The sequence below is a fragment of the Schistocerca nitens genome, chromosome 1, assembly GCF_023898315.1.
Source record: "Schistocerca nitens isolate TAMUIC-IGC-003100 chromosome 1, iqSchNite1.1, whole genome shotgun sequence".
NCBI lineage: Eukaryota > Metazoa > Arthropoda > Insecta > Orthoptera > Acrididae > Schistocerca > Schistocerca nitens.
In genome coordinates, this window is record NC_064614.1 from 1149528618 (window position 1) to 1149555403 (window position 26786).

The following is a 26786-nucleotide window of genomic DNA, read 5'->3' on the forward strand; positions in this document are numbered from 1 at the left end:
CTCCGGACACTGCGAGAGGGCTGTACAAGCAATGATCACACGCACGGCACAGCGGACACACCAGGAACCGCGGTGTTGGCCGTCGAATGGCGCTAGCTGCGCAGCATTTGTGCACCGCCGCCGTCAGTGTCAGCCAGTTTGCCGTGGCATACGGAGCTCCATCGCAGTCTTTAACACTGGTAGCATGCCGCGACAGCATGGACGTGAACCGTATATGCAGTTGACGGACTTTGAGCGAGGGCGTATAGTGGGCATGCGGGAGGCCGGGTGGACGTACCACCGAATTGCTCAACACGTGGGGCGTGAGGTCTCCACAGTACATCGATGTTGTCGCCAGTGGTCGGCGGAAGGTGCACGTGCCCGTCGACCTGGGACCGGACCGCAGCGACGCACGGATGCACGCCAAGACCGTAGGATCCTACGCAGTGCCGTAGGGGACCGCACCGCCACTTCCCAGCAAATTAGGGACACTGTTGCTCCTGGGGTATCGGCGAGGACCATTCGCAACCGTCTCCATGAAGCTGGGCTACGGTCCCGCACACCGTTAGGCCGTCTTCCGCTCACGCCCCAACATCGTGCAGCCCACCTCCAGTGGTGTCGCGACAGGCGTGAATGGAGGGACGAATGGAGACGTGTCGTCTTCAGCGATGAGAGTCGCTTCTGCCTTGGTGCCAATGATGGTCGTATGCATGTTTGGCGCCGTGCAGATGAGCGCCACAATCAGGACTGCATACGACCGAGGCACACAGGGCCAACACCCGGCATCATGGTGTGGGGAGCGATCTCCTACACTGGCCGTACACCACTGGTGATCGTCGAGGGGACACTGAATAGTGCACGGTACATCCAAACCGTCATCGAACCCATCGTTCTACCATTCCTAGACCGGCAAGGGAACTTGCTGTTCCAACAGGACAATGCACGTCCGCATGTGTCGCGTGCCACCCAACGTGCTCTAGAAGGTGTAAGTCAACTACCCTGGCCAGCAAGATCTGTCCCCCATTGAGCATGTTTGGGACTGGATGAAGCGTTCTCTCACGCGGTCTGCACGTCCAGCACGAACACTGGTCCAACTGAGGCGCCAGGTGGAAATGGCATGGCAAGCCGTTCCACAGGACTACATCCAGCATCTGTACGATCGTCTCCATGGGAGAATAGCAGCCTGCATTGCTGCGAAAGGTGGATATACACTGTACTAGTGCCGACATTGTGCGTGCTCTGTTGCCTGTGTCTATGTGCCTGTGGTTCTGTCAGTGTGATCATGTGATGTATCTGACCCCAGGAATGTGTCAATAAAGTTTCCCCTTCCTGGGACAATGAATTCACGGTGTTCTTATTTCAATTTCCAGGAGTGTACAAGAAGCTCAAATGGAATTAAAACACAAAACAGCTTACACACTAATGGTGGAAGAGGAAGAACTATCTGCTCCAAAGGAACGGAAATCATCCCAAAAATGCTCCGATTCGGACAAAATTGTGCATGATTTGAAAGAAAAATGAGCCATATCCACTCGCCAGAAAAAAGTAGCTATTTTTACCCTTGCACCTTCTAGCTGGTCTATTGACTACACTGCAAAGGAATTAAATGTTTCTACATATATGGTAAAGCAAGCTAGGAAAATAAAAGCAACCCAAGGAGTGCTTCCACAACTTCAGCAGGCTCAGGGTAAGCAATTGAGTTCAGAAATAAAGGTGCTAGTGTCGGAGTTTTATGAAAATGTCTATTGCCGAATAATGCCTGGAGAAAAGACTATGTAATGGTGAAAATGGGAAATGTATGTGTACAGATGCAAAAAAGACTGTTGCTATGCAACATATCAGAACTATATGTAGAATTCAAGGAAAAGTATCCCAGTACCAAAGTAGGTTTATCATCTTTTTTCAATCTTCAGCCAAAATGGGTTGTGCCTTTAAGTGCAAGGGGCACACACAATGTTTGTGTATGTGAGACCCATCAAAGTGCTAAGCTGATGTTTGCTGCTATAAAGGATTCTTGTCTGGATTACAAAGGTGCAATGAAGCTGCTAGTGTGACATCAGTTCCTACCAGTGCATGATACACAAATGTAAAAAGATTCCTGGTAAGGCAAATCTTGCAGAACACATGAATAACAAACTGTATGGTGAACTCCTTATGGATGATGATGAACTTGTTTCTTATAAACAATGGACACACATGGATCGCACAAGTCTTGAAACAAAGCAGAGTACAGTGGAAGATTTTGTTGAAATGTGTTGTCAAAAAAACGGACAAATTGACCACATACAGCTTCATAGCAACAGCACAATCGGCTTATCTTCAGTTTTGTAAGGATAATTTGAAACAAGATGAAATTATAGTAATACTAGACTTTTCTGAAAATTATGCGTTTATAGTTCAAGATGCCATCCAAGGATATCATTGGGACAACAGTCAAGCAACTCTCCAGCCATTTGTGATTTACTATAGAGGTGAACCAGGTGATGTATCTGTCATGAACCTGTGCGTTTTTAGTGACTGTTTAGGTTAATTCATGATGCCGTTGCAGTTCATGCCCACATTCGCACTGTCATGGCATATGTGAAAAACAAGCTGCCTCACATTTTGCGAAATACTTCGGTGATGGGGCAGCTAGTCAGTTCACAAACTGTAAAAATCTCAAAAATTTATGCATGCCTTACCATGATTTTCAGATTCACGCAGAATGGAATTTTTTCGCAACAAGTCATGGTGAAAATGTATATGATGGTATTGGTGCTACCATTAAGCACATGGCATCACGAGCTAGTCTGCAGCATCCTACAGAAGGTCACATTCTAACACCTCTTCAGTTATTTACCTGGGTACAGAAAATATCTCTGGCATACAATCATTTTGTGTTTCAAAAGATGAGGTGAAGTCAGTCAAAGAGTTGCTAAAAAGCAGACTAGAACATGTTAAAACTGTTGCAGGCACAAGGAGCCATCATCACTTCTCTCCAGTGGACTATGCCAATGTGCAGATGAGCAGACTGTCCGGTTATAACTATAGGTTCATGCACAACATGTGTCTTCACAGTGTGTCTGACTCAGGATTCAGAAGCAAAAGCAGCAACATACATCCAGGTTGCTAAGTTATTGCTGTCTATGATGACAAATAGTACTTAGGATGTGTTGCAGAGTGCAGTGAAGCAGAAGGTGGTGTATTTGTGAACTTCATGGCACCAGCAGGATCATTTCATTGGCCACGTTTGGCAGACAGGTGTTGGATTCCTTTTGAACATATTTTTATGACAGTTCCAGTTCCTAACACAGTCTCAGGAAGACAGTACAATTTGCCATTCAATATACAGAGTACAGTAGCTAAAGTGTGGGAGAACTTCTGTTCGAAGCACAATCGACTGGTTTTTAGCAGTTAAGGTGCAGTAAACATTAATGGTATGTTGTGTTAATCTGACTATATGTTGTTGCTTAGTGATTAAACATTTGTGGGAGAGGATAAGAAGAGTCAGAACAGTTTACGATATGTTTTTACAAAATTGCCACATCACCAAATACATCTGTCAACTTCCATTTTACACAAATGTCTTGCAATAACATGCTGAAATTTTGAGATATATATCATTATGGTCTACTTATGTAGTGAGTGAAATTTGGCTTGGATACCACTTGTCCATTTGTGCTAACACACTTACAAAATCCCTGTTTTTCAGGTAATTTTTCAATTTTATGTATTTTCGGGTGCATGTAACTCAGTTTTTGTGACTGATATGGGCATGATGAGTTCTGTGTGTGTTTAGGCCACATTAAGCTTACCACAAAAAAATTTATACCATTTTTGAGTGAATTATATTTGGCATAGAGGGCACCTACAATATGTACCTTTTAACGTATTACATTTTTTAAATCACATTTTGGAATTTTTTAATTTCCCTCAGAAATATGTTGTTGGTGTTTCGATTCATGGAGTGGGTTCTCTAAATGGATGTTACTGGGTTGTAAAAATTTCACTGGTCTGTGTATAATAGTTTCAAAGTTATTAAGACCTGAAGTTGGGTCTGAATATAGATTGCCAGATGCGGGTTGCAATTTCCAGGTCACACCACCTTCTTTCACAAGCCATAATTCTGGAACTAATTGACAGGGGAAACTAATACTTTGTACACGAGTGTTCCACACATGGTAGAATTAGTGTACTGAATTTCAGTCAAATCTGAGACTGAGCTGGAGCCCCTGGTTGAACTGACATGGAATGACCCCTTGGTAAACTAAAACAAAACAAAAAAACAAAATTCCTTGCAGCTGAAGACTGATTTCTTGTTGTCTGAACAATTCATGGTTGCTGAAGCACTGCATTATGTTAAAGATTTACATTTCCATAACTTATTACATGTATCTCTTTACAATTTTTCTCTGTTGCTCATATCGCTAAGTAAACATTCAAAGTGTAATGGTTGGAAACTGTTCCCTGTAGCCTAATGTCTGCGAACGAATTAAAATATCTACTTAATATTTGTGATAGATATCAAAACTATTTACAGTTGAAGACAATATATTTATTTTGTTTTTGTTTATTCCAGGAAAATAAAATTGAGTTGGTGACAAAATTTAAGGGCATGTTTCAAGGACTAAGACCTGGACAAACATTGAAGAAATACAAGAAATATGAATGACTGTTCTGATCAGCTGCTGTTCCTTTTGCCATTCTTGAACAAAAGGCAAAATAGCAACAGTGGTCCAGAAGACTTTAAAACCCCCACTGGAACAATCAATTAGGTGTACTGCCAGTATTTTAGAATCTTCAGAGGAACCTTCTGAGTTATTAAACATTGATGAAGATACAGGAATCAGCCACAACCAGCACAAGTACTTGTCGACAGTCTTCAGTGTCATCAGTGCCCAGGAAAAAAATGAAGGCAAGAAGTTGTTACAAAGAACACCTTCTACAGATTAAAAAAATTTTAAAAAAAAAGGAAAAAAAAACCAATGAAGTAGTTGCCGAGGACATGGATTTTATACTATCTTTAGTGCCTTCATGACAAAGGCTGAATCAAGAAGAAAAATTGAAATTAAGAATTAAATTCCTGCGGGCAGTTGCTGATGCAGAACGATCAAGTGGATCTCAGTCATCAGTCGCAGAAGAGATATCGTTGAGGTGCACTTGTTTGAATCAGAATAAGAGATGGAATCCAAAATTTTCGGGACTGGTGCTGCCATCTGGAAAGTAGGAGTAGTAGATCTTTGCACCGCTAGGTGGCGAGAGTTGCATATCTGATGAGTCAGTGTGCGGAGTGGAATTCAACTGGGAGGACGTGTTGCGTATCCACAGTGATTTCCGTGATACTCTGTGTTTGGTGTGTGGTGATTTTACGATGGATCCGCAAACAGAGCAGCGCGTGTGTATCAAATTCTGTGCGAATCTCTGGAAAAGTGCTACGGAGACCCTTGCAATGATTCAACAAATGTTTGGGGGGCAGAGCATGAGCCGTACGCCGGTGTTTGAGTAGCATGCTTGGCTCAGGGCCAGCCGTGCGGACGTTGAAGACTGGAAGGCCCATAAGCTGCACAACACTAGACGTTGTTGCCAAACTTCAACATCTGGTTAATGCTGATCGACGTCGAACCATTTAAGACCTTGCGGATGAAGTGGGTATTGGTTATGGGACATGTCAACTAATGTTGACTGATGAATTGGGCATGCATCGTGTCACCGCAAAATTTGTGCCGAGGATCTTGACTGCCGATCAGAGGGCACAGTGTGTTGAAGTGTGCATGGACCTTCGTCAGACCGCATCTGATGATCCAACCTTCTTGTCACATGTTCTCACTGACAACGAAAGCTGGATTTACAGTTCTGACCCAGAGACAAAGCAACAATCGTCCCAGTTGAAGAGTCTGGGGTCTCGAAGACCCAAAAAAGCGAGAAGGTGAAGAGCAAAGTGAAGAAAATGATCATCGTTTTCTTTGATACCAAGGGAATTGTGCACAGAGAATTTGTTCCACCCAACCAAACAGTGAATTCTTCATACTACTGTGATGTTTTGTGATGGCTCCGTGAGAACGTGCGGCGACAACAGCCTGAACTTTGGTGTCAAGGGAACTGGCTGCTGTATCACGACAACGCGCCCTGTCACACTTCCTTGTTCACCAGGACCTTTTTCGCAAAAACAACATGGCGGTTGTACCTCACCCACTGTACTCTCCAGATTTGGCACCTTGCGACTTCGCGCTATTCCCAAAACTGAAACTCAAGGTGAAAGAGAGTCATTCCATGTCAAATCAATACACTTTAAACAAAAATTTTACCTCACCCTCTTAGATTTTGCTGAAAGTTTGTATACTTATAGTGGGTGCTGAAACTAAGAAAAAAACAAATTTCAATTTTTTTACCTCAAACCTTTCCTGAAATATGGTCATGTAAACTTTTCAAAAACTGGCCAAAAATGTTTGAGCGGACTGTTTTTAAATTGCTCTAGGAGCTGCCCTAATTGAGCTAGAGAACTGGGAAAGGTGTCATTTTGCAGCATTTTTCATGATCTTTCCAGTGATAGAAAAAAAAATATAGCTTCTAATTAATAACCTTTTTCAAAATGGTAATTGATATTTTGAGACTCACAGGAAGCGTGCAAGGGATAAGTCCCTGCAATCGCGCTATTCATCTGTGTCCTCGGTGGCACACATTTTCAGCTGTCCACATCGAGGTATAACAACAACACCTGTCGGCAGCTGAGGTTGTCAGTTAGTCATCATTTATTCCAGGGAGGAGCTGCATGGTCATCAACAGTAACTGTTCTTTCGAGAACTAGTTACTGTCTTCGTATATATAGTTAAAGGCTACCCAGCCATTGACCTTCGTCTGTGCGAATGCGCACAGGTTGCCCAAACTCTTACGGGAATCGCCAAAGCGTGCGTGAGTAATGAGTGGGTGGGCAAATGTCTATAAGGTACAATACACATGTAGAATTGTGGACAGTTGGGAATGTGAGTCTCACGGGAAGCGTGCAAGGGATAAGTCCCTGCAATCGCGCTATTCATCTGTGTCTTCGGTGGCTCAGATGGATAGAGCGTCTGCCATGTAAGCAGGAGATCCCGGGCTCGAGTCCCGGTCGGGGCACACATTTTCAGCTGTCCACATCTAGGTATAACAACAACACCTGTCGGCAGCTGAGGTTGTCAGTTAGTCATCATTTATTCATCCTTTTGTTATATATTACAAACAGGAAGACAAAATTGAGCATATGAGCTTTGTCATTGTTTCTGATTGCCTAGAGCACAATACAATTGCGGTTTACACCTTTCAAAAGAAGCTAATTTCGTATCTAACAAATAAATTTCAAAAGATTCCAAAAAAGATATACTATTATTCTGACAGTTCTGCCGCTCAGTATAAAAATAAGAAAAACTTCCTGAACCTTTGCCTTCATGAGGAAGATTTCAACATAAAAGCTGAGTGGCACTTTTGAGCCACAGCACATGGGAAAGGGCCTTGTGATGGAGTAGGGGGTTCAGTAAAGAGACTGGCCGCTCGTGCAAGTTTGCAAAGGCCATACCAAAATCAGATCCAAACCGCACGAGATCTATTTGAGTGGGCAGTAGATAATATCACAAATGTTGATTTTGCATATTCCACTCAAGAAGACTATGCTGCTTCATAAATATTCTTAAAAAGCCAACTTGAAGAGTCACTGACAATCAGAGGAACACAGCAATTTCACGCTTTCATTCCCAACACTACATCAAAATCAATAGTCAAATACTTCTCAGGTGATATGCAGAGTTGGGAGAGGGAAGTAACTACATCACCAGACAAACTGAAGTTACAAGATGTATCAGGCTATGTCACCACTGTATATGGCAGAAACTGGTGGCTTGGGTACATTTTAGAAAAAAACGAAGAACTTGATGAAGTGAAAATAACTTTTCTTCATCCATGTGGACCAGCTAAGTCATTCTCTTATCCTGCACATGCAGATGTCCTGTGGGGTGTCAGTTGTGGATGTTCTCACAAAAGTGAATCCATTTACTCCGACAGGGAGAACATACATTCTTAATGAGTGATGTAAACCAAACCCAGTCAGCTTTATTAAAATGCAATATGTGAAGTTCCAAGACAATTTATTGGGAAACTACTTTCAACTCAAAACTTAATTTTTGTCTCAGGTTAGTGTTAATGTATATTTTATAGAAAGTTGTTTCAAAATTATTGTTAGTACCTATTGTGTTAAATTTAGCTATGTACAGATACCTGTTACTCAAAAACAAGCATTACGCATTTAATTTGTTTATTAGTTCCATTTCAACCATCATGGACCAGAACTGTTATGTAAATACTTGTACTTATTCATACTTTATTTCAGTTTGTAGTTAAATGCTCAATTTCTTGTTTTTGTTATATCAGTTAATATACTGTTAGTGAAGTTGTATGAAATTACAATAAGAAATCAACTTAATTATAAAATATGCTGATTAGTTTTGGTTTAATAAGGTGATGTTTTGATGTTTCTAATCCTTTTTTTACTTACCTTTCAGTATATTTTAAAGAAATTCCTGTTTGTTAAAGGTCAATTTGGTCAAACTAGGGCCGTTAGTGAAAAACAAGAGTCCGGAATAATTTTTTTTTTAGCAATGAACCCATCATCATCCCAGATTTATATTTTGTCATGTGATTTACAATAGTATAAAGTAGTTATGGAAATATTTTGAAAATTTTCAATTGTGTACTTTTTGTAAAAAAATTAAAATTAAATCAAAATATTAATTAGTATTTTGAAAAAGGTTATTAATTAGAAGCTATGTTTTGTTGTATATCCCTGGAAAGAGAAAGCAAAATGACACCTTTCCCATTTCTCTAGCTCAATTAGGGCAGCTCCTAGGACAATTTAAAAAAAGTCCGTTCACACATTTTTGGCTGGTTTTTGAAAAGTTTACATAGCCATATTTCAGGAATGGTTTGAGATAAAAAATTGAAATTTGGTATTTTTCTTAGTCTCAGTGCCCACTATAAGTATACCAACTTTCAGCAAAATCTAAGAGGTTGAAGTAAAATAGGTGTGTTGATTTGACATGGAATGACTCAAGACCGTCGGTTCGACACTAGAGATAATTCAAGAAGCATCGCTTGCGTTAATAAACACCCTCAAAGAACAGGACTTCAGAAAACGTTTGACCAGTGGAATAAGTGCTGGGACCAGTTTGTACATGCGAATGGGAACTACTTCGAGGGTTATGGTGACCATTAGGCCAAAGGTAAGGTTTTCAACAGATGGCAACTCCAGTGCCGAAAATTTTGGATAGCACCTTGTATGCCAATCAGATGACATGTTCAGCACATATGTCAACTTCTAAATAAATCAATTTTTTTAATAAACACTTGTTATTTCTTTCTTAAGTATATTTACCTTAATAGTAACCAAAAGCCTTTCAGTACTTGAAATACTCCCATGAATGACACTCTTGACACTTATAATTATGAGGTGAAATAATTGCAACTAATGTATCAAAACTGTTGATAGACATTCTGGTGTACTCCCAAAATTTTGAGGGTTGTGACCTCAGTTCTTCATACAATCTACAGAACTGTCTTGTTACTGTATTCGCACTTACTATGGCTGTACCCAACATTTTGCCGCCATCTGTCTCGATTTTATAAGATCGCGAACACTTGTAACCATTTCAGAGTCCATGTACAGGAATGGTTGTCATCTGACTTTAAAAACCTCAATACTACCTATTGGCCAAGTAAAATCGGACGGTCAGAAACTTGTTCATGCATGCCTAACCTTATAGGCCACTATCCTTTGCTGTCAGTGTTGTTGAGGGTCTTTGAGAAAGCCTTGTGTAAGACAATAGTAACACATCTCTGTTAATTTGTTGCCAGACTTACAGTTTATCTTTAAGAAAAAAGATGTCTGTAGAAAATGGAATTTCTTTTGCATGTGAGGCACTTATAGAGCTAAATGGTGAGGACAGTGAGTATCGTCATTGATTTATCAAAAGCATTTGTGTAAGTCAGAAAAGTGGAATGAGGAAGAAATCTGAATACTGGGTCAGTTAATATCTAGGAACCAAAACGTACAAGAGTCCACTTCATTTTTCCAAACAGATAAAAGATTTGAATCTGATTGGGGTGTTGTGAAGTGAGGTACATGTAGGGTTGTTTCTGAATCCTATGCTTTTCTTAATGTCAGTAATGTGACATGAAACACCACAAGTGATGGAAAATTTTTTGTGTGTACTGATAGTGTACTTGTCACTGTGAAGAATGTGGAATGCCATGTAAATTATTTTTCATACAAAGCAGTGGATAACAGTTGCTCATGGTATATTAATCATATGAAATTATATGTTTTAGAGACATATTAAGTTGTCAACTTTACCTATGATAATGAATACAGGCCAAAGCAATTAATTAAAATTTGTACAAAGGCCAGGATTTGAATCCCAGCCTTAGTACAAATTTTAAGTCGGGTTGTATTCATTATAGTTGCTTATGGGTTACAGGGAACAAATGGACATTTAACTGAAACAAAATGCAATACGCTGACTGAAGTCCACAACAATGCACCTGTGCAGTGAATAGGACCCAACCCATCCCTGAAGATGTCCCCCATAAATGGCAGAAAAATGGGCTTACCAGAAAATACATTTGAATGTGGCATAATAACAATGATAAATGATGTTAGTTGTAGGTGTATCAACATAATATTGCAAAAACAGATACATGAGGACCATACACTACACTATCTATCTATATCTGGATCCTGCTACAGCTACTGCCGGGTCTGGGTGCTGACGAGTCCTTTCCATTTGGCTCGGTCCTCCCACCACTTTTCTTCCTCCACTTGCTGCCAGGTCACACCTCTCCTATCCACAGATATTCTCACTCCCATTTTCCACCGTGTTCTTGGGTGCCCTCTAGGTCTTTTCCCATCCATCTTTAGTTCTTCCATAATTTTGGGGAGTCTCTGCCCATGCATCCTCTTAACATGCCCATACCATCTTAATCTCTCTCTCTTCTTCTTCTTCTTCTTCTTCTTCTTCTTCTTCTTCTCTTTTTTTTCCGTACTTTGTTGTTTAAGGTCCTTTCTAATCTCTACTTTCCTTACTCTGTCCATTCTTGTTTTTCCCTTAACTGCTCTGAGAAATTTCATTTCCCCTGCTTGCAGTCTGCTCCAGTCCCTTTGTCATTGTCCATGTTTCTCCACCATAGATGACAATAGGGAAGTAATAATTCTTATACTAAAGGAGTTTTGCTTTTTCTGAAACTTCCTTATTCCAAATCAGGTGTTTTATTGTTTGGTAGAAATTTCCTCCCTTCTGTAACCTCCTATTAATTTCGTTAGTTATCCTTCCATCCCTAGATATTTTACTCCCTAAATAAGTGAAACTTTCTACCACTACGGGGGGTTCTCCATTCAAGGTAATATTTCCGTTGATTCCTTTCTCTCTTCCAAATACCATTACTTCACTCTTATCTTTATTTTTAATCCATATCTTTTCATTATTTCCTTCCACACATCAAGTTGTAACTCATATCATCTGCAAAAATCATCTTTTTGTCTTTTTCTTTTACTATATTTTAACTGCCCCATTCATTCTCTCCATCACAACATTAAAAAGTGCAGGAGATATAATACTTCCTTGCCTAAGTCCTTGTCTTATTTCGAAGTATTCAGAGTTCCCCAGTGGTGTTCTAATTCTACAGTTGTGTCCTCTGAACATTGTCTTTATTACATTAATGCATCCATCTTCTGTATCTGTCTTCTTCATTTCTTCTCAGAGTCTTTTCCTGTTAACTGAGTCATATGCCTTTTCTATGTCTATAAAAACCATTATCACCCTTTTGTTATACTCCCAACTTTTTCCATCAGTTGACGGATAGAAAATATCAGGTCGATCGTGCTTCTTCCTTTCCTAAACCCATGCTGTTCTTCACTCAGCTCCTTTTCTATCTTTTCACTTATTCGACTTAATAAAATTCTTTAAAAAATCTTGACTGTATGACTCATAAGGGTTATTCCTCTGTAGTTTTTACAAAGTCTTTTATTGCCTTTTTTTGTAGGTGGGAACAATGTCTCCTCTTCTCCAATAGTCAGGTATTGTACTATTTCTCCACACACTTGATAGCACTCTATACAGCCACTGCATTCCCACTGGACCTGCTGCCCTTATCATGTCCACTGATACTTCATCAGGTTCTGGGACTCCCCCCCCCCCCTTCATCTTCTTCACAGCTATTTCCATTTCTTCCAGTGTAATTTGTCCTAATTCTGCTTCCCAGCTTCTCTGTTTGTTGTTTCCTCGTTACCTGATCCTCAGTGTTTAACAGTTTCTTAAAATGTTCTTTCCAGTGATCTTTTATATCCCCTGGATCTTCAGTCACGGTACCGTCCTCTGTTTCCATCTTTACTGGTACTTCAGAAGCCTTACTTTTATTTTCCATAATTTTATAGAACATTTTCTTATTTCCCTTCGCATCTTCAAGTTTCATAAAGAAATTGTTTTTGGAACTATTCATGTCTGACAAATATAGGGACCTAACAATGTGATTAATATGAAACTAAATAAAAAAAATATTTATGAATTATGTACCTCCATCTGTGTGTGTCCTCATTTCCCTGAATGATCTGTGACACAGGTTTAACTAGAATGATCTTTCGTCAGATTTGATCCAGGTCCCAGGAAAAAAGGCAGTATTACATTGTAAGAGCAGATAGTGCAGCTACACTTTGTAATTACATTCTTAATTAGTGGTGTTCTGCCCATTGCATTTATTGTTGTAAGAATTGCAGTGTCATTCTATTTTACATCATACCAAACCATCACTCTTAATTATCCATGTGATGTCTCTGATTAGTGATCACGATACAGGGTTAACCAGAACTCTATTGACAGAATTCCAGCAGTTGTTCAGGGATGTTTTCTGAGTATTTTTGTGGAAGAGACTCTAGGTCTCGGGTGGCTCATTGAGAACAGTTGCGTTTCATTTGATGTTTTACCCCAATTTATGGTTGTACCTGCTTTGCAGTGAAAATATCTGCACAGTAGTGCAAGTGTCAGTTGTATGCACTGTGTCTTGTTTGAAAATAAATGTTCCATTCATTCACAGTACAAGCCACTGACAACCGTAATTCCCACTATATTCTTGGCTCTTGAGCTTACATTCAGTACTGCTCAGTTCTGTTTGGGGTTTGTTTTTTCAGCGTGTTAGTTCTGCAGTAAGTGATAATGATGAAAAGACAGCTGATACGCATCTGTATGGGTTCACTGATTACCTTGGAAGAGCATAAGCTCAGCTGTTCTGTTAAATCTGAAAACATTGCATTACTCTCTGTTCTGTGTAGTTTGTTTCAGTGGTTACATATTACAGGCTTTTTCTCTGTTGTGAAGGCATTTTAACAGAAACAAAGGTGACAGTGGTAAGAAACTGTGTAAGTCATAATTATATTGTTATTCCTTAATGAGCTGCAGAAGACCATGGGTACCCTAAACTAAAATACTCAGGAAATACCCCAGAACAACATTCAAAAGTTTGTCAGAGTTCTTGTTCACCCTGTAGTTTAGTTGTGCTAATTTCTTTGCAGGTCAAGAGTTGACAGTCACAACACCAACCATGGACCTTCTACAAACCCTCCTGCAAATCATATAGTTTGTACAAAAAATTACAGCAGCAGCATTTATCAGGTACAATCGTATGGGGATACTTATCATTTGTGTGTCTCATAAATAGACATTATTGATTGAGTTCCTGTGACAAATGGGAATCCAGAATTACATATCCTGTTTGACCTGCACACCACAGAACTGCAGAAACGCCTTAACAAATCTGTATTTGCAATTCGAGTGTTAGCTGACATAGGCGACATAAAAATGAAAAAGCTTGCATACTTTGCCTACTTTCATTCCGTAACGTCATATGGTATGATATTTTGCGGTAACTCTTAAAGTCAAACAAAAGTTTTCAGAGTCCAAAAGCGTGTAATACGTATTACTTGTGGAGTAAATTCACGGACGTCCTGTAGAAACCTCTTCAAAGAACTGGATATACTAACTACTGCCTCTCAGTATATTTACTCCTTAATGAAATTTGTCCTAAATAATATATCTCTTTTTCCAACAAACGGCTCAGTTCATACATACAATACCAGGAACAAAAATGATCTGCACAAGGACTTAAAAGCAATTACTTTAGTTCAAAAAGGGGTCCACTTCTCAGGAACACTCATCTTCAATAATTGGCCAGCAAACATAAAAAATTTAGTTACAAATAAAGATCAGTTTAAAAGGAACCTGAAAGACTTAGTAATGGCCAACTCCTCCTCCTTCATTGACGAATTTTTTAGTAGAAACAAATTATGTATTGTATATATTCATTCTATTAGTATTGTTATTTCAGCTTAAAAAAAATTGACATGTTCCACATCCACGAGGATCTCCTCAGCACAGATCTATGGAACGAAAAACTAATCTAATCTGATTTGTGACAAGTTGTTGCTAATGTACAGGTTACCTAGATATTATCCTAGAATGTATTGTGATTACTTACTGAAGGTTGTTTATCTAAGTTGAACTAATGGGAAGTCTGGTCTTTCTAGAATAGGGATAAAGCATATTGTCAGTAGTTTGATGAGTTGCCATGAGAAGCTTTTAGAAAAACCAAATAACAGGAATTGGCAGAAGCTTGAATAAAGATGACGATTATCTCTATCACTTCTTGCAAAATTTTTTATTAGTCCCTGAATGTTCTCCTGACTTCCCTGATTACTGACAGATTGTGAAGAAAGGGAGTGACACTAAATTTATGCAATATACAAACCATTTTCATTTACTGAGTACTCCTGTAGTTGTAGTTATATTTTCTCTAGCCTTGTAGAGCCATTCTACTTTCTCCGGGACATGTTCCATAGCATTCTGTCATCTCAATATTGGACAGAAGAGTCATACTTCAGTGGGAAGACAAATTTTTGGAGATGGCAAACAAGACACTGCAGTTAATAAATTCGATCTCCTCGGGTTAAGATTAAGAGACTGCCGTTGATAGTTTCCTCCTCTGGAGGTGTGATGCACCAGTATGTGAAGCTTGTGAAATATTTTACTTAACTTGTGTTTCATATACTGAAACAAGGACAACTCTGTGCTTGGTTGGAGATATGTCCACCACAGTAGCTGACAATAACCACATTTTAAGACAGATTTTAATAGCTAGTAAAGTGTGGGGTAGTGTGGGTCATTGTGCTCTGAGTTATTGCAACCCTCTGTTCTTTATTAAGTAGTCAACCATTCACATATAACAGGCAGTCCTAGCAGTTTTATGCAGATGATTCTTGTTCCATTAAGTAGTATCTCAAGTAGAGAAACAGTGTGGTTTTATTCAGCTACGAAGACACCATTGTAAAGGGGATGCTAAAATTCCCATGAATTTTTGTTATAACCTCATCATTTATACAGTGAGTAGCAAACCTTTTAATCACTCTGGCTCATTTGTTAAGACAAATTTCATTAACCATAGTGACATACACTAAAACATGGAGCTATAATAAGGAGAGATGGCATTACAGATTAATGGTGTATGTTGATTTGAAGCTGGTGTTGCCATGTTTGGTGCCCCAAAGCTTCAGCAGACTACTGCTTATGATTTCTTCTTTTTAATTTCTGTCCTGTGAATGCAACATTTGTTTTAAATAGAAAACAATTGCAGTGCTTTTGTGAATGACAGTACACCAGGGAGGCATTTGCAAACATTTTTCTGTCTTAAATGCATATTTGATTGAGTAAAAGAACAATTTTGCGTTATTAACTTAACTTCGTATTTGTTGTATGTTTTGAATAACCAAGATCAGAAGTATACTATGTGAAAAAGCTACTTCTGTAGTTCAGCAATTTCCTTTCCACAGACAGACAAAACTGATGTTTGGTCTGTGTTCTCTTCCCAAAGTACTGAGAACATATTTTGCAGTGTTTGGTCCGTTTCCAATCTTTCCTTGTCACATCTTTCACCCAAGGAGCTTTTTGAGTTGGATTGATAGGAAATCTAAAGTCAAATGACAGAAATAAAACCATTACAGTAAGAGTAAAAAGCACAGCCAAAATGTTCATATATAAAAGAAAATATTGCTTGACTGAGTCCACTTATGAATTAAATGTGATTTCCATACTCTTTCAGGCTGTAATTAGAATGATCTGTACACAGACAAATGAAATGTCATTTTTGATCAAAACACTTCCACTAGAAGCTAATGTTTCAGGCAGCTAACATGACAGATGTCGGCTTCAAGGTTGTGACGTCATGGCAGTGCCCCATATTATACCTCCATGCACTAAACTCTCCACTACGTAAGACCCATTATGGAAATGACAAGATGAATATTTTCATTGTGCCCTTAATTTGTATGTCTGTGAGGCTGGTGCTTCCTGACCATTAATATTTTTTTCTGTCTAAATATTTAATTATGTAGTTGTATTCAGTATTATTGCACTTTGTATGAAAGTTCTTTCGAGAGTATTCTGTACTTAATATCCAGATAATCACTTCAGAATCATATTTGCTTTTCATTGCTATAGTATTTGTATATAGAATTTTTCCCTTTACTCCGTTGTTGCGATAGCATCAGCTGGAGAAAAAATTTTCTTCCACTAGATATCCGGTACATTTATTCTGTAATGTTTGTATTCGTAACTCACAATACTAGAAAAGTCTTTGCATTAAGCAAATTTTTAATATTTCAAAAACTCTTGCGTAAGTCAAATTTGTTCATGTGGTCACTGAGCATTCTTAAAATTATGTGAAACAGTTCACTTGATGAAACCATTACTAGATCTTCCAGTAAGATAGGATAATGATTTTTCTAATAAACTTTTCAGACAGCATAGTTTAGTTTTAATTTAATATTTATTGCCTCTCCAGTAAGTAATAAAACATCACAATTACAAAATCGTCTTGCAAACGCAGTCATATAGTCTGTCTAACAGACAGCCTTTCTTTGAGGTGCAACATACTAACTGAACATTTACAAAGGTAAATACAAAAAAGGTTTTGTCTTTTATTTTTTTTTACAATTAAAATAATAATTGGTGCAGTGACTGTGAGCAAAATGGTGGTATCTTTTAGTTGTCATTGGCTGAATCCTAACTGTCACCTAATGATGTCACTTTCGCTCTGCCAGTGATGGTGAAGTATACTTGGCCTTATTGCTCCAACCCCCATTCATACATGTAACGTAAGAAGTACACACTTTGTAATTATCTCACATCATAGTAATGAGAGAAACTTGTTAATTGCATTTTAAAAAAATATCTGTACTTCACTCAGCCAGCAAAGGCAGTACTGTGCATGAAAATTCTGTCACATTACAAGTATCATAGCTTAATAAGTTTCCAAATGGTTGTTGGTTTTAATACGTAACACAATACCTATTAAACTGGTTCTCATCAGTATTAAACCACGTCACAGTCTGAAGAAAACTGCTAATGTGTTTTCCTGAGGAACAATCACTGCAACTGTGCATAAGAGAACTGACAGAGTTCAAACTATGTGGTATGTAGTAAGAGAGCTGATGACCTTGGTTTTCAACACCCCAAATCAGTCATCAGCATAATATTAATCTGTAATTTATTTTTCATGTTCAGAGACATCAGTTTTTATATACACATTCCTTCTGATGTCATGTCACAGTACCTTAGTTAAATTAAATATAGCATAGTGCTGCAAGTGAACTAGTATTGAATTATGTCCCAGTGAACCATGTCTGAGAAGTCTCTCTCTTATTTCAGGATTTGGCTCAGTAGTGTTCAGGACCAGTAACTTCTGCAGTTCGACACAATGAGTTACGAGGAAACAACAGAAGATTTAAATAAATCAGTTGGTGAATTGGCCAACTTGATGAATGATACTTTCACATGCTGCATGAGGAACTATGAAGCTTTACTGCCTTACCTTGAGAGAAATGATACAACACCTAAAATATATCGTAGATTAGTGCATGTTAATATATTGTTGAACAAGTTAAATGAAGAACTCGTAGGACTGAGAGTTGACTATTTAACTCTGTCATCATATGAACAAAAAGGGGAGCCTGTTCTGTCTGAGGGAACTAGGAAGAGAAGAGTCTCTGAGGTAAGCAGAAGCGGGGCCAAAAGTATAAAGACGGAAATACCATTTTCCAGTAATACTGAGTTTTCAGTTACATTATTTTCAGAGACTGGAATCAGTAAGCACTCAGGGAATTTTGTATCAGTGGATACTGAAGGAACAAAACACACAAACGTACAGAAGTCAGATGTGCACTGTGCCAAAAATATAAAATCAGAAGTACGTGACTCAGATGAAGTTGTTGATTTAGTTGAATTCACTGCAGGTAGTAGTTACACTCCAACAGTTCAGACAGCATGTGATACTATAAATAATGGGATGACAGTACATATTGCTGGTGATGAGAAAAATCCATGTGTGTCAGGTAGGCTTGTGGGAGGTAATGCATGTGCTAAACCTGCTGACAAAATTACTCAGAATAAAAGTAATGAAGAGTGTGTTCGATTGCAAAATGTCAACAGTGAGACTGGCAAGCAAAAGGAATGTGAATCCAGTGGTGGTGGTGGTGGTGGTGGTGGTGGTGGTGGTGGTGATAGTAAAGATTACGACATTCACAGAGGACTACAAGGAGAAGTTAGTTGTACAACTTCTGTGTCTTACCAAGCAGAGAGACCATTTGATGATAAAAAATCTCCTGTTGCTTTCACTACTTCTGATACGGAATCTGCTATGTTGGTAAAAGAGAGAGAAAGCAGTTGTAACAAGGGGGAGAAAGGAGCTCCTCATTCTCCTAGGAGAGACGAAAGAGCTGATATACCTGTTCAGAGAGCAGAGGAACTGTGTAATACCCTTGATCTATATGGTGTCATAAGGCACAAGAAAAGGCAATTTAAGTGTACAGTGTGTGACTGTGTACTCTGTAGTAAATACGCACTGTATGATCATTTGAAAGGAAAGAAGCATAAAAAAAAACTAGTAACTGCAAAGAACAGTTCTGCTAAAGGGGCTGGAATTTCACAAAGCAGCTTTGAAAGTACCGATACTGCTGAAACAGAGTGTTCTGCAGTTGCCTGCTCACGTACAGATTTTGTTCCAAGTAACAGCTGTGAAAGTACAGCATCTATTCCTGTGTGTTCTGCTGTTTCCTGCTCACCTTTGAATACTGTTCCAAATAACAGTTGTGAATCTGTTTCTGTGTATTGTGATGTTTCCTGCTCACTTGCTGACACTACTACTATTGTAGAGAACACACACCAGATAATATCAACAAAACATGCAGTCAGATTAGATGATATATGGACATATTTTCGTGCACCATTTCACATTAACAAAAAATTCTTCAGGATTCATTCAGGGAAAGTAGTTTGCTCCCTTTGTAATGAAAAGATAGAGAGATACTTACTCGGTGTAAAGACACACATTTCTAAATTAAGTCACTTAAATCGGATAACTGTATTACAAAACATAGAACTGGCAAATAAGTCCTCAAGTAAACGGCTGTTGAATATACCAGGTATTGTAAACAATATTATTCCTAGAAGTCAGTTTAGTTTGACAGACAATGGTTTTTTTTGTAGTGTTTGCAAATGTTTCTGTGAAAATACAATTGTATTAAGTCATATGACAAGTGCAAGTCATGGCGAAAAGCTAGAGGAAATGAGAAAATCAATGGAAAGCAAAATGGAAGCAACTCGGGCAAGAAAAAAAAGGAAGAGAGGATTACATCACTTAAGAGCTATACAGAACTGTCGCCAGCAGGCACGTGTTTAAAGGGACACCATGTGGCAAAGTGAAACGAAAATTAGCAATGTGATGAGTGTTTAAGATTAAGTGAAAACATCAAAGTGAAATAGGGAAACAGTAAATGGAATAAATAGCTATTTAACGAAGAGTGGTGGACTGGGATAAAGTTTTCAAATAGGTTGCTTTCGCAGGAGCAATTTTGAACTTGTTGGGAGGTGTTGACAGTACATTTTGGATTTATGTACAGAGTTTTATGTGCTTTTTCCTTACATAATATTTAGTTACCTGTTCCCACACACTTTTAATGTAAATATTATTTTTTGTTGTTTATATTAGTTTGTAGTTTTTGTTGTTATCATATGTAAGATTTTGCTTTAAAGCTGAATTCATCATTCATTTTGTTGTAGTAACATTTTCTCTTTCTTATACATTTACATGCCATCTGTTTACTCATATGTGTTGTACATATAATTCTGTTGTTATCCATTCAAAATTTCGCAATGAGAAAACCAGCTACTTTAGAAAAGAATGCTCTGGTTCTCTTACACTACTCAATGCCATTTTTATATATTACTGAAAATAAACCATTTACTTTAGATAGCCATGTCAGTTTTCTGTTGACTTACAAAGCAAAGACCTGTTTAATACACACATTAGAATTGTGAAAAATTAAATCTTTGAATCCAAATATTCTCATTAATTGCAAGAGAAGTGACTAATCAGATGTTCTTTACTTTGTGTTTGCTTAGCTGGGATTTTCAATTTCCTGCCTTATTCGTACCTTCAGTCAGTAAAAAACCATTCCTTCAGAATACAATATTCCATTCCAAACTTTAAATTAATTAATTTTTTCCCCTTCTTCTCACTCTTAATGTTGTGGTTGTGACTTAGCAAGTTTGTAGACTTCATGCAATGTTCTTATTGCACACTTCTGTAGAATAAGTTCTTTGATCTTAGCTACACTACCCCAGCAGCTTTTGCAGCAGGACAGTACTGAGTGGAAGTGTGTTGGCAATCTTGTTTGCAGTTAAACACAGAGTGAACTCCATAAACAGGGTGTATACACCCTGGGACAACTGGGAGATTCAGGAAAACCCGAGAATTTTTTCATCCGGGAGAAAACCGGGAAAAACCTGGAATTTTTCATTGTTTTAGTTTTCAGTTAAATTTTTGTAATTTTGACTGGTAAGAACCGATACTCTAACAAAGGATGTTACTGTATCCTGCTACTGCAGAGTAATACTTCAGCAGTAAAACATAAATGAGAAAAAAACGAAAATAACTTAAATTGCAAATGAAATGTGCCATATACGACGACGACGACACACAGTGCTCATGCAAGCGTCTGCCAGCAGCAAAATGTGTCAAAGGCTTTAGGAACACTATGCAATGCTTCATAACAACAAATTGCCTCCGATGAGCATGAAGTCACGGCTGTTTACAATAGATTCGTTTTAGTTACGAGCGGGCTCGTGCGCATGCGCAGTTGAGTCGCATTTGAGTTGGAGATCCTCCCGCTTCTGGCTGCAGGAATGTGGCTGTTGGCTGTGCAAGCAGTTGCAGCAAGCAGCTAGATGCTACCGGGAAAAGGGGGCGCCAAATTCATATTCTTGAGGAAAATAACTTGTTTCACAAAGCCCCTAGCATCCAGTGCACATTTGTCTTTCAATTATTCATATTATTTTGAAATGCTTCCCTGTTGGTTTTTGAACATTTTTGAGCATATTTTAAGATGATTTCTGAATGAATCATAAGTTGATTTTTGAATGCGTGATGTCTCTGTCAGGAGAATCCTCATCGCATCTAGAAATAAACTTTCCGCAGACAAAAGGGGACGGGGCTATATGAGCTGAGCGGAGTAAAGCCGAACGGATGAATGCCAATCTCTGTCTGATTATGTGGTTGATTGGGTTTGCGAATGATCAGCGTAGTTATAATTACTAGCGAAATCTATAGATTCAGACTACCAGAATGGAAATAAATGACTGACAGGAATAAGAGGTGAGAAAGATTACATATTATCTTCTCGGTGCATCCAAGAAAATGAAATTTTGACAGAAAATTTTTGGCCAGATCACTATACTAGCAAGGACCAAATGTACAGTCCCCGGCTAGCAGCCGCTTAAGTTCTATTTTGGAAATAACGCAGAATACGTGTTGTACGAACACATAATAGCACCTAACCGGAAAATAATCGCAAGATAACTAAACTTGTGATTCTGGCAGGGTTAGTGAAGGTAATCGTCAAACAAATTTTGACAATGGCAGGAATAGCTACAGAATTGCTGATGACAAGATTATTTGTTAGAACAAGGAAGCAGAAGAAATGGGGACATCCAACAAATTATGGAAGAATAAGAAGATTGCAAATTTATATAAAAATTTCTTAATACTACTTTTCGATCTTGTACTTGAGAAACTGATGCGTATGAATGAAATGTGAAACTATTTCCTAACATAAAGCTTTTTGCTTCTAGTAGGCCTCCTAATAGGCATTTGATAGTGGTACTTTGTGAATTATATTCTGTCTTGTTTTAAAAATGGCCATTTGTGCCAAAATAGTCTCATTTATTTGGTGTGTGTTACAAAATTGCTGCAATATTAGAAAGGCCTATTTTGTTTTATCTAGCAGACAGTGACAAAATAGACGTAATCAGATCGAGAAACCGCACCAGTCTTGGGTATTATTTGTGTTAACAGCTTTTTCAGTATTAGATAACGACAATTCAATTTTTCATGTAGCAAAACTTTTGACAAACTTTGATGAGGTAATAGATTCTTTCGCAGAAAGGAAAGCATGCCATGTAAAGCTGTAGCAAGATTAGAGAGGAAAAAAATGGTAGGAGCTAAGGATTGAAGAAATGTGTAATTTCTTGCTTATCTCTTGTCTTTATTGGTATTAAGTATCCTATATTTAATTTTATATCACACAAAACAGCAAGTTTTTAGTTAATAGGCAATAAAGAGTGCAGATTTTCTGAAGAGTTCTTGTTCTTCCGATTACAAATAATCCCATTAATTATATATATAAACACAGATGATGCGACCTATATATATATATAGGCAGGCTGTCAAACCGGCCGACTGGGAGCAGGAGAGGCACCACAGGACATTTCAGTTTCCACTGTCCTGAATATAGTTTGATGGCATCCATTACAAAATATACATGTTTCAATTCCACAGAGCGAAATACATAGACGTGCGGTAGAAGAATGCTTTATGGAGGGGCGCGGCACTGCACTTTGGCACACTTAAGAGCAAATAATATTTCGTAACATTTCATTGAACACATGTTTTATGTTTCAGGCTTTTCAGAAAGATATGCGCCGCAAGATGAACATATATTTGAAAATTCGATTTTGTTTTAGATCCAGGGCTGATGCGCAGAGCAGTCTGAGTTATAGTGGGTAGTCTCCACATGACCTGTGTTTACATTTAGTGATTTTGCTGTTTCCCCCCTTGTTTACTCTCAAGTCTAATGAAAACAAAACTGATATCTGTGGCCGGGAGCTATCAAGTGAACTAAAATGCATTCATATAATTACGGAAGGCTAAAATATGTCATTAGTTTCGGATTTTATTTTATTTCCACTTTTCTGACAGTCAAGCATTAATTGCCTTGTGGAACAATGAAGTTATTTATGTCGGTTTGCTAAAGAAATTTGACTTTTATAAACTTTTTCCGCAGATGCAGTCAATGTATTTGAAACAAAATGTTTAATTCCACAGTACTGGCTAGTTTCAACTGTTCACTACATTTCAGATGCACGTTTTCATCTTCTAGCACATATAGCATTTTGCCATAATAAAGAACCAAACGTGATATAATACAGTACTGGTGCTCCAAGAAAATTTACATCCCGAAAACCACACTGAAAAGCTTAATATCGGGTCGAGACCTAGTTCATTGGGAATCTGGACATATGAATATGCACTTAAGTATGCACTTTAAATGTACACATTTTAGCATGGTTCACGAAATTCCAATGCTCTGATGTCTTGTTTCTTTTATGACATAATGTATGATCTTTTAATATTTTACACGTACGTACATACGGGCTTCCTACATCATGATAGCTGCGCAAGCACGGTGTTTCCTGTTATATGTGCTCTCTGGCAACTGCTGAAGCGAACCTATTTCTAACAGGTCGCGGGAAAATATTACGAATGGTGGTTTGAAAAGCGTTACTTTCAAAGTAAATATCCTTTTTATGTAAGTTGAACTATGTGCGAGAATGCACTCATTTAAAAATCAGCTTTTTGATGACGAGCCATTTAGAAGAATTTCAAACCCTGAAGATCAGAAATTTATGTCATTATTAAAAATTTTACTGGCACGTTTGTGTGATATATCTTAAGTGTAACACGTGCAAAAAAGATCAACATTATATGCGAAAGCTTAGCTTCTCTTGCAGCTTATTAACCTTAGAGACCAATATTATATGTGAAAGCTTTGCTTTTATTGTAGCATCACTATGTATATTAATTTAAACTATTAACTTTCCCTGTTTGTGTGTTCGTGCTATGTAACAGTGATGTTGCTGTTGGCCGACTGTGCTCTAAATATCCGCTGCCATTGGCTGGCGAGATCGCGTGACATGAGCTATGACTGGCTTACAAATGCACATCGCTATCTCGATTCAGAAAGTAACATGCTGTGTTTGGTGGAATTCCAATGTATACTTTCGTAATACAAAAATACGCATCGTACATGTTGCTGCACATCAAAGGTATTTCCAAAACGTGTCTTTTTCCCTGAGTTTCGTTTTCTAAAGTGCCAGGAAATTCTACACCCGTGTATAAAACCATAACCATAACCATTCAGAGGATTGATAAGGGAAAATATACTATTGCTTAACACGGGAAACGCGTGTTTTCACCCGGGAGAAAGTGTATTTTTAATCGGAAAATCTGGGAATATTTTTTTCCTTGTCCGCGTATACACCCTGATAAAAACTCCAAATAGCCAAGGTCACTAGTAAAGTATTTATTTAAATGACCTATTTCAGTAAGAATATGTTGCCATTCTTTATTCAGCTGTGGTATGGGCATGAACATTGGCAGTCTGCAGATTAATCTTATGTTTTGTATATACAGTTCTTTTAATTAAGACATGGCGACATCCAGTGTGTTCCACAATACTTACACATAGACGTGATACAATGAACGTAAATGGTGGAGACTATATTAATTGTAAAGTTGAAAGTCCAAAGATGGTAACATAGTCTTTCAAAACCAATCTCCTAATTAAATACTTTTCTAGCGGTGTTGGCTGTTTGCAATTTTTCCAGAGCTTATTATATTTTAGATGGCCTCCGTTCTGGCAATGTCAGGAATATAAACACACAGTGATGTCCCATAAGGTGACTGCAGCCGTTTCAGTCTTCAGTGGGAAGATTTTAGTTTTTTGTTAACTGATCCACTTTCTGGTGCCATCTCAGTTCATTATCCTTTCTGATAGAACATGTCAAATCAAGTACCAATTAAGAGAGCAGGCTAGTCCAAGAAACTAACAAAATCTTCTCATTAAGAGTGTGTTGAACACATACGAAGTATGCACATGGCTGGCCTGCCTGCCCCCATGAAGAGTTCTCCTTTTTATATGTACATAGAAGGTTCTAGGAAATTCCATAAATAAGAAAGTAATAAAATATTCCACAAAAATCACAAACATAGAATCATAAATTGTGGCAAGACTCGTGAATTATATCAGCCAGCGACTATAACTGCTAAACCACGATAGGTGATGCAATGCTTATAGCTCGCCCTCCTCGCAAAACAGTGACACGCTGCTTTGGAGTCAACAGTGGCTCCCTAAAACTGGGTGTAGTCAGTCATCTTTCATACAATTTGATAGGTTGATTCTCACGGCTGCTAGTGTTGTTATATCATCATGGTCAGTGACAATGAAGTTACAATTTGAATTAATTTCATCGAGTCAAAGTGACTGTCATGTTTCTTGTACGGGAAACTGTTATTGTTGATTTGCATTTTAGGACTATGGTAGTGCTTCCTAAAAAGAACATGGATGACGTCTGTGCTTTCATCTTATCAATGTAAGGTCACCATTTTTGACTTAGCAGGTGACAGTGGATGAGTGACATAGGATTTGGTACAGGTCAAAGTAGCACTTTAATATATTTTTGGTAGCCCAACTTCTGTACAGATGTAAAAGTCCACAGTAGATGATCTGGGTTGTATCATGTAGGTCAGCGTTAGGCATTACTGATGAAATTACTTCTGACACCAGTCTTGACTGAAACGCTTTTCCACTAACATGCTGGAGTTGGCGGTCATGTGTGCCGTGAAGTATGCTTGCTTGTGTGTATGAATCGTGTTTGCATCTCTTTTGCTGGTGAAGGCTGTGGCTGAAAGCTTATATAAGAGTCTCTTAATTGTGCCTCAAAATTATATCTTCTACGAGAAACATTGCAATTTTCAGACGTTTAGATGTTGGCACAGCCTTGATGACAGTTTAGTGGGTTAAAATGAAACAATAGAAACTCCAGGTAAGAATACCAACAATGTAGGAAAGCACAGATTGCTACTGACCATAAAGAAGACACGGTAAATTCCAACAGGCACAATTAAAAGACTCTTATATAAGCTTTCAGCCACAGCCTTCACCAGCAAAAGAGATGCAAACACGATTCATACACACAAGCAAGCATACTTCACGGCACACATGACCGCCAACTCCAGCATCTTAATATATTTTTGATAGCCCAACTTATGCTCAGGAGCAGAAATCCATAAATCTACAACAAAATATCTAACAGACCAGTAGGGGCCTGACCAATGATACCATGCATCTGATTGTATGAAGGGTCTCCAAAAGTTACAGGTGACCTGATGTTGGATTGTCATGAAAATACTTCAGTATGCCTGGCCGTAAATCAGACGGAATGACACGCAATCATTTCTTTCCCATTGGTTATAATTTCTTTTATACAATTTCCATTTGTTAGTTTATAGTCTCCTTTGACAAGTTCTTTCTCTGTGGTTTTCAGTGATGCTTGATTTCTTTTTATTCAGCCACATGTTTTGTTAGTGCAACG

At 38.3% G+C, this 26786-nt stretch overlaps 1 protein-coding gene across 7 annotated transcripts in view; it reads left to right on the forward strand.

Moving 5' to 3' along the window:
* Positions 1 to 20279, forward strand: part of LOC126199774 (uncharacterized) — a 52015-nt gene extending 31736 nt beyond the window's left edge. For 2 of the 7 annotated variants that reach the window (XM_049936653.1, XM_049936651.1), the window contains exons 2-3: positions 4538 to 9203; positions 17727 to 20279. In XM_049936653.1, coding sequence (XP_049792610.1) covers positions 17776 to 19755 — 1980 coding nt within the window. In that variant the 5' untranslated portion in view covers positions 4538 to 9203; positions 17727 to 17775 and the 3' untranslated portion in view covers positions 19756 to 20279. The remainder of the gene's footprint in view (positions 1 to 4537; positions 9204 to 17726) is intronic. The other 5 variants (XM_049936657.1, XM_049936652.1, XM_049936655.1 and 2 more) reach the window with 4 other exon arrangements.
* The last annotated feature ends 6507 nt before the right edge of the window (positions 20280 to 26786 follow it).